Raw genomic sequence first — 12789 nt, forward strand, 5'->3', positions numbered from 1 at the left:
CTTGAGCCAGTGGGTGAGAGCAGGATTCACCCCCTTTGAGCTCCAGACAGGGAGGCAATTCCCTTGTCCCCACAGGGAACTGAAGTGGGGGCCAGAACAAAAGGGGGACAGGAATGCCAAAGCATATTATTATGGATTCCAAGTTCTCGTTTCAGATTTCTCCCGCCAGGTCCAAGAGGGGCAGTCACCAGCAGGGCACCGGCAAGCCTCACACGGCGGAGTGGGTCTTCCTGAGAGCCATCAAGAGGAAGTGGTCAGAGCCCCTGTGGACCGGCCCCTTCCAAGTCACCGAGAGGACTTCCCACGCAGTGCGGCTGAAAGGGAAAGGAGACACGTGGTTCCATTGGAGCCAGTGTGCTGCGACACAGAAGCCAGGCAGATCTGTAGCTGAGATCCAGGAGGAGCTCGCCGGGAGAGCACAGAGTTCTGGTTTGGAGGAACTAGAACCACCTCAGGTCTCCACAAAGGGGCAGAATAATCCCCTGACCTGAGAGGATCGGCAGGGTAGTCTACCCCTGTCCGGCCGAAGAAGCAGAAGGCCTCATCCGACATCACGCCACCAAGACCAGGATGGAGACGACTAAGATAAAAAGAGGGATTGTGGGGGAAGTTATCTGGCATGTGATGATTGTTTTGTTTATGATTTTAGGATTCTCCACTGACCGAACATCGGAGTCGCCTAGCCCGCCAGACTGTCTGAGCTATTATGGAGGCCTGGAGCTTAAATATCCCAGGAGCTCCACCACCTCGTTCACCTTCGATTTATGCGACGTAATTGACTGCAGGGGCCAAAACAATTCATGGAGAGGATATGACGTGTATGTGTGCTATGACAATCTGGCAAACTTTGAGTGCCTGACCAGAGGGTGGACTAGAGGAACCTGGTGTAGCAACTGGGGACAGGTGAAAGGGTACACGGGAACGTCGTGGACTCCTCACAGGAGGAGGAGCGAGGCTCAGCGAGTGTGGGATGCGTTTGCATTCCAGCGTGATTACAGTAGTGCCCAGAATCCCCTGACGCTGTCCATAGGCAACTGGACCGAGAGTCCGTACTCGTTACAAGGTGGCTCCTCGTTTTATCTTGTGTTAGGGGTCGAACAGACCGGCAGAGATACAATAGAGCTGCTCAAGGTAACCATGACAGATCCCCCGGTTAAGGAGACGGTGTCCACTTCCCAATCCACCCCTAAACCGCCCTCTCAGGAGGGTGCCCCGAGAGTCATCACCATAGATTATACTAGATTAAATCTCCTTGACATTATGGAGCTAGCTACAGGGTATAAGGATCGCAATCTCTGGCTGGATTGGATAGCCCAGACGGCTAGGGAACAGCAAATGGAGGGCTGTGTGGCCTGCACATCCGGTAGGCCACAACTATACACTGAGCCTGCCCCCTTATATCCCTCTGACACATGGGGATATGCCTGCATGTTGGCACTCACCAGAGAAGCCACCCCCAAGAACTGCACTACCTTAGCCTCTATTTTTCCAACAATAGACAATGGTCCGTTTTCGCCTTTAAAGGGGGAGGGTGTGTATGTTTATTTCAATTTTACGGGGTCGGGGCGCCCGTTGGGAGAGATTCCCCCGGATTGGTGTAATACTACTGTCCCAAATGAGACGAGCGAGGTCACCATCGGTAGTTGGGCGCGTTCTGGCCTGTATTTCTACTGCGGTGGCCTGCGTCTACTGACCAGGGTACCCCCAGGGGGGCAAGGGGTGTGTGCGATGGTCCGGTTGGGGGCACCCCTAGTTCTTATTGGTGAGCAGCCTGTCAGACTCAACACAACTTCTGCTGGTTCGATACGTAGGCGCCGGCATATCTTGCACCAGAGCACTCATCATTTCGACCTGACTGCAAATTCACCTACATACATCAACGCCATAGGGATCCCTAGAGGTGTACCATATGAATTTAAATTGGCAGATCAGGTGGCTGTGGGGTTTGAAAACATCCCCATCATGGCAGCTGTATTTCCTATAACTCACAACAAAAATGTAGACAGGATCAATTATTGACAGTACTCTGCCTGTCCAATCTTACCAGGGATGCTGTAGAGGGCTTGGCGGAGCAATTGGGGCCAACATCCCTCATGGCGGTTCAGAACCGTATGGCCCTGGACATGTTGCTGGCTGAGAAAGGGGGCGTGTGTGTCATGTTCGGGGAGGTGTGTTGCACCTTCATTCCAAACAATTCGGCCCCAGACGGATCGGTCTCGAGGGCCCTGGATGGACTAAAAACGCTGTCCAAAACAATGCATGAGCACTCGGGCATAGACAGCATCTGGGATAAGTGGATGGTCTCAATGTTCGGTCAGTGGAAAGGGTTAATAAGTTCTTTCTTGCTATCGCTGGCTACATTTGCTGCCATATTGGTCACATGTAGGTGCTGCTGCATCCCCTGCCTCCGAGCCCCGTCCATACGACTGATCACATCCACCATAGACAAATGTGATCCAAGTCTGCCACTCGTGATGCCCCTCCTCCCCCTTCTGGAAGGGGTGGAGGAGATCAGGGAGGAAGACTTCCACCATAGGTGGTGATCTCCTAGCGGAGATCAAAAGGGGGAGTCGCAATTTCCCTATTCACACAGGTGATCTCTTTTCAGAGATCAAAAGGGGGAATTGTGGAGAGCAATAACTGCAGGGGAACAAGGACACGTAGGGAGGCTCTGTGCGTACCAAAGTTAATCTATTGACGCAGACTGTGGTGGCAGCTGCTAGACATAGCAGCTACTAGGATAACGTACCAAATAACATGGTGTACCAGATAAGGCGAAATTGCCAGAAAGTGGAAAAGTACGGACAGGGGCGGGGGCCGCTTGTAGAAGGGTATAAGACACACATGAATAGTAAGGAAGTCGAGCTCTGTTGGGATACGGTGTATCACAGACTTCCCAGATCGATCTGTTGGAATAAATGGAATAAAAGGTTATTGGAATAAATGGTTATTGGATTAACTCATCCACGCCTCCAGGTGATCTCTTCTCATCTACGGACCCGGTGGAGTCGGTGTACTCCAACAATATATGGAAGTTAGTTTTTACCTTTAACCCCATAACAAACGCCAAGACCCTACATCCCATTACAGCCCATTGTATGATCCACCATCCTTTCACTTTTCTTATATATTATCCTTCTGCTGGTACCAAAATGTCTGTCTTTCGTTTTTCTTGTTTCTTTCTCCCAGCTCACATCACATGATTATTTTCACCATCCAGCACAGAGCAATATTACAACGGGGAACATGGATGCACTATAAAACACTGGAATGTCCCACACTGAAGCACGAGAAGGGATCCAGAGGGTCAATGCCCACAACACAAGAAGGTCTCTAAACCTGCCTTTTTCCAGTCAAACCAATTTCTTCAGTGAGTTAAAACATATATTGAAAATTTAATACAAAACATGGATTGAATACTACATATTCTTTTTATTAAACAGAACAATGAACACATAGAACCACATTTCAGCACAATACAGACATAATAATCAGTCCCCTCAGTGGCACCAGTGGATGTCTCTCATTTATGTTCTTGTCTGTCTGCTCCCTTCACCATCCCATTCCCTAACATTGTGCAGCTACAATTAAATAACTGAAGCTTCCACCTCTGATGCTGTGACCAGGCTGCTTGTTGTCACAGCATCTAAGTGAGAAAAGAACAACTGACATGTGATTGTAAAAGCAAAAAAGAGGTTGTCCAAGTGCAAAGAATACACTTGTTTTTTTCCTGACTATTGGGGCATTTCCACTTCAGGAAGTTTACCAGGGCTTTGTTGTTGGGAGGGAGAGAGCAAGGGAGGGAGGGACAGAGGGAGGGAGGGAGAGAGAGCGAAAATAAACTGTGTAACTTAATGAAAGAATGAGAGAGCTGCAGCTGATTGAGGTACACAGTGACATTAAGGGAGCAGCACTGAAACAAGACAGTGACTGAATGAGTGAAATAAGTTATTATTGGGTTGGGGGCCCAGTATGATATACTGTACTTTCATGGGGGCAGCGGCACCCCTGCCAAGAGGTATTTTGCTAGGAACACTATCTGATGTAGGTGTGATGCAACATTACAACATTAGGGACAGAATAAATAAAAAGTGGCCATAATTGCAATGCATTTCAAATAATACAGATGTGATAGCTTCCCTAATAAAGTTAAATGTTTTGTGTTTGACTCTCATGTTATAAGCAAAGTAAAATAATAAAATTACAATAAAATCAATGTATATCTTTCATTCTTGCATCTCATTCTGTTGGTCCTTGTGTGTCCTTATACTGTTGATTGAGTTGTAATCATCATATTTACAATAATGGACTAAATTTCCTATTTCTGGTTTTACACACAGAAATCAACAAGCATGACCCTGTATGACAGTTTGTGTTATATAAACATATAGTGCAAACCCAAGACAATGTGTGAAACACCCAGAGTGCAACAAGGTGGCAAATGAATGAACAGTTGAATAAATTAAAGACTAAATTAAAATGGTCTAAAGAGGTAACATAAACAATTCTGTTGTTCTTTTTAAATGTTCTCCAGGACTGTTTTAAGGTACATATCTAGTTCTGCTCATTATTCTTTTTAATTAACAATGACAATATTTCATATATATAACATAAGTTGCTTGAATTTATTTTCTCTGAAGGCCTTGATAGGATTGATAAATAAAGCCATCTCCTGGGTAAATGTAAGGTCTGGTGCTACCAGTTCATTTTATCCATTTCTGATGTGTCCTTTCAAGATGTGCAAGATCATCACCTACACAGTGCTGAAGATGGACTCCAAAGCCAACAAGTACACCAGGGAATGGCTGGGTCTACCCCAGAGTCTCTCCAGCACAGGCCTTTTTGGAAGGAACACACTTTAGCTGCCAATGAAGTCTATCTTCCTGGGATACAGAGAGGAGAAGGCGAGGAACTCGTCAGATCAAGCTGTGCAGAACACCAAGGCCCTGATATGAACAGGTCACAAAGGGAGTGCAGAACTGGCAGTTGACCAGGTGATCAGCAGACTGAAACACCACGAGGTGGTCAGCAGGACACAGTGAAGGAGAACGGGCCTTGGGTGGGGGGGCTGCCCTGAAGATGTGCTCCAAAGCCATAAAGAAGGAGAGAAAGGAGCTAGTGATCGCCAAGGTGGTCAGGATAGAGGAGCAGTAAAAGATCAGAGCTCTCAGCCATAGGCAGGAAGGAGGCTGGACGACCTGGGAAAGAGTGATTGATAAGACTATAAGATGGGCTGACATGTGGAAGATACCCCAAGCCAGGTTGAGCTTCCAGATAAGGTCCACTTATGACACCCTGCCAAGTCCCAGCAAACTGCACCTTTGGTACGTTTCAGAGGAGAGCTGTGAACTCTACAATGCCCCAAATCCAGGCCTACAGCACATCCTGTCCAGCTGTGAAACAGCACTGACACAGGGGTGATACAGGTGGCACCATGACAGAGTCCTGCAAAAGTTAGTGGAGATCCTGGAAACACACAGGCTGGAAGCAGCCAGAGACCACTCATTACCAACAGCAAAGCGGCTTATGCACTTTGTCAGAGAAGGAGGAGCTCAGAACATCACTGAGTTGAAGAGATCAGCCCTGACAGGTGGTGAACCTTGACCAGAGGCTCAGGTGTCCAATTGATAATGCTACAACCAACCTGCAACCAGAGATTGTACTGTGGTCCTACATGGCCCAGGCAGTGATCATAGCTCACTGTCCCTTAGGAGGGAGGAATGGACGCGGCTTTTGAGTGGAAGAAAGGCCGGTACCTTGACCTGACAGATGAGTGTAGAGAAGCAAAGCGGTCAGCTGACTTCTTTGCCAGGTAGGTGTGTTAGTCTGAAAACAGTTGCCTACATCAGTGAGAATATTTGTAATTACTTTCTTCAAATATGCCATTCAGGGCGGCATGGTGGTGCAGTGGTTAGCACTGTTGCCTCACACCTCTGGGACCCGGGTTCGAGTCTCCGCATGGGTCACATGTGTGCGGAGTTTGCATGTTCTCCCCATGTCGTCGTGGGGTTTCCTCCTGGTACCCCGGTTTCCCCCCACAGTCCACAAACATGCTGAGGCTAATTGGAGTTGCTAAATTGCCCATAGGTGTGCATGTGTGAGTGAATGGTGTGTGAGTGTGCCCTGCGATGGGCTGGCCCCTAATCCTGGGTTGTTCCCTGCCTCGTGCCCATTGCTTCTGGGATAGGCTCCGGACCCCCCGCAACCCAATAGGATAAGCGGTTTGGAAAATGGATGGATGGATGGAAATATGCCATTCAAACAAAGTTATCCAGTTTCAGGGATTTTTGCAGCTAGTTCCAGTCTTTGGCTGCATCAGCTTGAAACTACGACAAACCAAATTCAGTACTTATTTTATGAACCTACAGCAAAATGAGCTGAGCAGTATGGGTGTTATACTGTATACAGTTGCGACCCATTACTCTGATTATGTTGCTTATTTACTCACGTCTGGCATAGTGGCCAGACACGAGATCTTCATGGGTTGCCCTGAGTTTGAGCGTTTCTTCCTGACTATTCTCACCTTCCTGTCTATCTGGTTTTCTTTGACCCCATGTCTGTCCCCGGTTTCTGAGGTCCGCATTGCCCAACTTCTGCCTGCCCATGACCCATCTTGCCCCTCCAATCACTCACGTACTGTACATTGCCCGACCTTCACCTATGACTATTGTCTTCAGATTTAGACATTGTTTGGATTACCCTGGTTCTTACCTCACCCATCAACTCCGAGTTTATCTTGCCCCAATAAAGGCAGTTTGTAAACCTAAAACTGCACAAGAACCTTCCTTCTTTATGATTCCTCACAAACCCCATCTCATGTTGTGAAAGAATGATCAGACTCCCAGCAGGACTTCTTCTCCCTCCTGGATACCCACCTGGAGTGGAGGAGTAATCCTGCAATCTGGAGGATCCCAGAAGCCAAAGCTCTTTTCTGGCCTGTGGTGAAGGTGCTAGCAATTCTCACCCAGGACGCGGATCCCCTGGAGGCCGAGAAGGATCAATGATTGCTGACAGTCCACATGAAGTCAGTCAGCCTGCCGCCTCGATGCAGCATAAAGCCCCTCAGCCCGCTGCCGCTCCACAGCCTGAAGCCCATCAGCCTGCTGCCTCTATGCAGCATAAAGCCCTTCAGCCCGCTGCCTCTCCACAGCCTGAAGCCCATCAGCCTGCTGCCTCTATGCAGCATAAAGCCCCTCAGCCCGCTGCCTTTCCACAGCCTGAAGCCCCACAGCCCGCCGCCTCTCCACAGCCTGAAGCCCCTCAGCCTGCCACCTCACCACAGCCTGAAGCCCCTCAGCCTGCCACCTCACCACAGCCTGAAGCCCCTCAGCCTGCCACCTCTCCACAGCCTGAAGCTCTTCAGCCCGCTGCCTCTCCACAGCCTGAAGCCCATCAGCCCACTGCCTCTCCACAGCCTGAAGCCCCTCAGCCCGCCACCTCACCACAGCCTGAAGCCCATCAGCCCACTGCCTCTCCACAGCCTGAAGCCCCTCAGCCTTCCGCCTCTTTGCAGCATGAAGTCGCTTAGCCTGCCAGCTCCCCGCAGTTAGCCACAGCTCCGCCCACCCTCTCCAGGTGCAGAAGAATGAAGCGGAGGAAGCTGGCTGCATCCACAGCTGCCACCTTGCCTGACCCAGTGCCTCCAGAACCTTGCCCATTGAGGCTGTTGCTGCACCTGAGCCTACGCTTGTCCTACGCCAGTCCACAGGGGCCTGCTCCACCTATCCTAACTTCTGCTATGCCTCCAGAGCCTGTCCTCACCTCCACTGTGCTCTGTCCCATTCCCTGTCCTTCCTTGGTTTTGTCCTGGCCTGTGTCCCTTGTGGCCCCCTTCTGTATTTCCGTCTCTCTCACCGTGGTTCCTCTACCTGCCCACCCTGTCCTGGTCTTGTTGGGTGTCCTTTCTGCTGTCCCTGGTCTTGCCTTTGTCAATTCCATGCCCCTGTTCATTATCCCTTGTCCCATGTCCTGGGTCCTGTCCATCTGATGTTCCTAGGTGTGGTGTGTTCAGTCTGTCTCTGTTCCTCTCTTTCCTGCTCCCTGGTCTCCATTGATATCTGGTATCTGTACCTCTAGTCTCTAGTTATAAATATCTGTTACACCTGATGATGCATCTATGCTTTCTCGGTTAGAAGACTGTCTATTAGATATCCGGTGCTGGATGGCACAAAAATTTCCTTATGTTAAACACAGAAAAAACAGAAGTTCTGGTAATTGGGCAAAGGATACATGAAATAAGTCATTGGTGGCCTTCCTACACAACCTAACACAGTGGTCAGAAATCTTTGTCTTCTAGTTGATTCAGATCTATGTTTTGATGCTCACATAGAAGCATTACTAGAACTAGAACATAGCCAAGCTTCGGAAGATGCTCTCCCTTCATGATGCAGAAAAATGAATACATGCCTTTGTAACTTCCAGACTGGACTATTGTAATGCCCTCCTTTTTGGTTGCCTTTCTGGATCCTTACATAGACTTCAGCTGGTACAGAATGCAGCAGCCAGAGTTCTAACAAACACTAAAAAATTTGATCGCATTACACCGGTCTTATCCTCCCTTCATTGGCTTCCTGTATTCCCACTTGCCTCTCCCTCCTACTTATGCTGCCATAGCCATATCTGCCGGAGCTTGCACATTGCAATTCATATTGCACTCACCTAACTGTTAGCACTGCCTATAGTCTCCCCTACTTTGACTAATTGCACATGTTATTTCCCCTACTCCTCCTGGGGGGCTGCTGCGTAGACTTCAATCTATCAAGATGTCCAGCACACCCTGCTACATGTGACGTCATCACTACCAGTGACGTCCCTGCATCCAATTCGCCGTTTTACCTGTATCATCTTCCATGTATGACCCACTGCCTTACTTCTGGTTGCCTGGCGATTTGAGGGAGTGTCGGCACCAGCTTGTCATTTCCCCCCTGCTCCCTGGGTGTGTCTCAAATGTTATGATTTGGACAGTATGACTCGACACTTAACCATCTCTCCCATTTCCCTGCCAGTCCCTGGAGGATGGGCTCCCCCTTTGAGTCTGGTCCCTCCCAAGGTTTCTTCCTTCTTGGGAGTTTTTCCTTGCCACTGTCACCTATGGCTTACTCACTGGGGGCTTTGGGTGGGGATGCTGTAAAGTACTTTGAGTCGATGTAATGTTGTGATAATGCGCTATATACAAAAAATAAATTAGTTTGTTGTTGTTTGTGTAGCAGGATGGTTAGTGTAAGCTTTGATGTTGTGTTGCATTATGGGTGACATGTTGGCACCGTGGTTAACACTGTTGCCTCCCCCCTCAGGGTTTGAGTTTCCATTCTGTTCTTATCTTATCATCATGGGGTTTTCTCTGGGTTCCCCAGTTTCCCCCTCAGTCCCCAAACATGTTTAGGGGAATTAGAGCTGCCAAAATTTCCCACAGATGTGAATGGTGTGTGTGTCCTGTGAGGGGTGGTGCCTCGGCCTGGGTTATTCCCACAGTGCTTCTGGGATGGATGGTTTGTGTTATTGTGTGTCCATGGCACTTATTGCTATCGGTGTCAGAATGTAATCATTTATACAGTCATGAATTTTACAACCTGCTATATTAATGAGCCCATAGTACATAAGTCTTTTTATTGACTCCTCACTAAAGTTAAATACATGTAGTAGGAACACAACACTCAACACACCTATGCAATAATTTGTAATTTTCTGTATGTTATTAAATGTTTTTATGAACAGTTGTGGAGGGTAACATCACAGGAGAACATTTAATCTTCACAAATACAGAATTTGGGGCAGGAGTTAAACCCACAATCCTAGAATCACAAGGCTATAGAAAATATTTTCACCTCTAAATGTCTATTAAACTGAAACACACCAAGTAAAGCAGTGAGCACTGTGAGGCCTGAAATGCAGTTAGTAATTATCTGTTTATGGATCAGCACATATGAAGGTTTATCTTATGCAGATACAAAAGGATAGAAAATCACTTTTCATGAATTCAGTAGAAAGCAAACATTTCTATATGCAAATCAATGCATATTGGGCTGCTCTGGTCCTCAAATCCCTCTGCGATTCCAGACACACTGAGGATTGATCTCTTCCAAATTCACAGACCCCTGCAAAGGGAAAATACACAGATACACCATTCTGTTACCTCTCCTGTAAACTGATTGCTCATGACATAATGTAGACACAAGCCTTGTGAATTCCAAGTTTGCTGTTTGAATCTTTTGACAAAAGCATCTACTAAATGAAGGTACAGTAATACAATATATATTCAATATATACAACACAGTTACACTATGTTACACAAACTGCGCAGTGGGATAATAATTACAATACTGAAGATGTATTTACTTACACCTTCAATAACTAGATGTTGCAAACCCGTTACCTTCTCATTTATGCTCTTTAGTCCTTTAGATGGAAGATTTGGCCATCAGGTTGAGTCCTCCAGGATAATTCGGTGCCTTCTGACATGCCTGCGCTGCTCAGTTTCGCCTTTAGCTAGATAATAACACAACGGAATATTTCCTTGAGCATCCATTGGCAATTTGTCTCTTTCTCTGTGTAGCTCCACATGAGAACTGAACTGACCTGTGTTAACAGAAGGCTGCTGAATGCAGGATCCTTTATGTCTCCATCAGTACTAACAGTCAGTCTCACCACTGTTCTCTTTCCTGTAAGAACTGAGCAACAGAAGAAGTCAGCACACTGGTCACATCCAGTTCCATACAAATGTGTAATCAAATGACAAATAGTCATTTTTAAATATATGCATTCATTTAAACATTAATCATTACCAAAATGTGCTGTGTCAATTATTTTCAAAACGTTAAACCATGCAGACACACATGTTCATTGATTTAGAGGCATCTGGTGCCTTCATTTTTACTTATCTGAACCTGAAGTATTACTAAACATTTTTGTTCTGAATGCCAGTTTTGGGTATTTGAGCTTTTTTGCTTAACATGTGGAAAGAAGAACATTCTCTGTATCCCTCATCATCACTCTCTTCTGCTATCACCTTAAATAAAAAGTTAGTAGTTCTTTAAATCTAAATATAATCAAATCACTCTGTATAGCACATATCACATGTACCATTGATCTGTTACACCCTGATATGGGTTTATACCTCGCAGGCACTCAGAGCTTTCAGGCTCAGCTTCGTACCCCTGTACACCAGCATAGAACATGCATGTATAGAAAAAGGATGAATGGATAAATTTTCACCTCCCAAATCGATTTTAGAAAACAAATTAGATTATTAAATATGGAAGGATGCGCATTATTATTATTTGGAAATCACTCTATATGCCACATCATTAACAAACAAGATGCAGTCACATTTGGAAAATTTGGAATTTGTAAAAATGAGTTTGTAATGAGAGGGTAGAGGGAGTGAAATACACAAGCAAAGCAAAGAGAAGACAAAACGAGATTCTGATGTAACTCTGTAGTTGTACATGCACTTATTCTGCAGGTACTGTGTTTGTAAATCAGCCTTACTTGGATATTTGGAGCAGATGAAGTTGAGCTCCTTAGTCTCAGGCAGGCTGACCCAGTAATGTGGGTCTTTAGATTGTACTGCCCCTGTGGTTCCACACAAGTTACTCTTGGATATGTTGTTTGGGGCCCAGTTCTGGTAGCTGAAATTTTCTGCACTGACCCAGAACCAGAAGTTCAGGTAGCAGGAGAAGCGCAGCCCCAGCCAGACATGATCAGTGGAGGCATCCTCAGCCAACCGACTGACCCAGTACTGGATCTCCTCATTGTGGACAGACACCAGGTCCGAATGGTGCGTTCTGCAGTAATTCAGGGCTTTGTTCCAGGTCATGTTACTATTTACCAAGATCAGGTTTTCTGTGGCAGAAGGTAAGATGATTGTCAGAAAGCCAAGTTCAGGAGAAAGTCATGTGACATTTGGAAACTTGGAGAAAGGAATTTATTATCAGAAGGGTAGAAGGAGTGAAATTCACAAAACGGTGAAGACAAAATAACTTTCTGATGCAACTGTGCAGTGTTATGTGTACTTTTAGTTTTATATGTGCAGTATTTTTCTATAGTAAGATAAATTAAAGTTTATTTATAGATAAAGGTGAGAATCAGCCATTGCTCACAGAAAAGTTACATGACTCACCATCATAGCATATGAATGGATGCTTTTCATCACATGGTGTCACATCCCATGTCCCAGGCCAGGTGACCTGAGCTAAAGCACATGCGTTATTCACATAATAATTTTGGCCATTTTTCCAGTTACGGAATGAGGAGTTTGACAGGTCTGACCATCCCCATGTGTCCTGGAACATACCAATCCATGCCTGAGTGCGACTTGGAATAATTTTATGTATCAAGTCATTATCTTCTTGATTCCTCACAGTGGCCAGGTCTGTGTAACTCTGTCTGCAGTAGCTCTGAGCATCAGACCAATTCATATTTTTTTTAATCAAGGTGAATTTCCAGGTAGCATTTATTCCATCGTCATAGGTGGGAGCTGTGGATTTGTTGTAAACAGCATAAGAAACAATAATAACCCAGAAGTCATTTACATTTAACCTCCTTAGCAGATGGTTTTATCCAAAGTTACATACATATTTTGAAAGAGCCGGATCAGACAGTCCCTGGATTATTTGGGGATTAAGGGCCTGGTTCAGGACCCCAGTGGTGAAATCATTCTGACAGTCATTCTGGGAGCTGAAACAGTGACCTTCTGATCACAGGTACAGTATCCAAACCCACTGAGTTACTCACCAACCTTTGCTGAACAAATCAATTGAAATGTCAAATTCAACTGAAACGTCAAAACTC

The 12789-nt window shown here is 46.2% G+C and overlaps 2 protein-coding genes across 6 annotated transcripts in view; both read right to left on the reverse strand.

Annotated features, from left to right (window-relative positions):
• Positions 1-12682, reverse strand: part of LOC125704512 (macrophage mannose receptor 1-like) — a 90452-nt gene extending 77770 nt beyond the window's left edge. For all 5 annotated transcript variants that reach the window (XM_048970135.1, XM_048970136.1, XM_048970134.1 and 2 more), the window contains exons 1-2: positions 12119-12682; positions 11488-11841 (exon numbers count right to left, since the gene is read on the reverse strand). In XM_048970135.1, the coding sequence (XP_048826092.1) occupies positions 11488-11841; positions 12119-12416 (652 nt within the window). In that variant the 5' untranslated portion in view covers positions 12417-12682. The remainder of the gene's footprint in view (positions 1-11487; positions 11842-12118) is intronic.
• LOC125704509 (macrophage mannose receptor 1-like) overlaps positions 1-12789 on the reverse strand; it is a 151077-nt gene that overhangs the window by 99730 nt on the left and 38558 nt on the right. The gene's annotated exons all lie outside the window — the stretch shown is intronic.

This window comes from Brienomyrus brachyistius, chromosome 12 (genome assembly GCF_023856365.1).
Source record: "Brienomyrus brachyistius isolate T26 chromosome 12, BBRACH_0.4, whole genome shotgun sequence".
Classification (NCBI taxonomy): Eukaryota; Metazoa; Chordata; class Actinopteri; order Osteoglossiformes; family Mormyridae; genus Brienomyrus; species Brienomyrus brachyistius.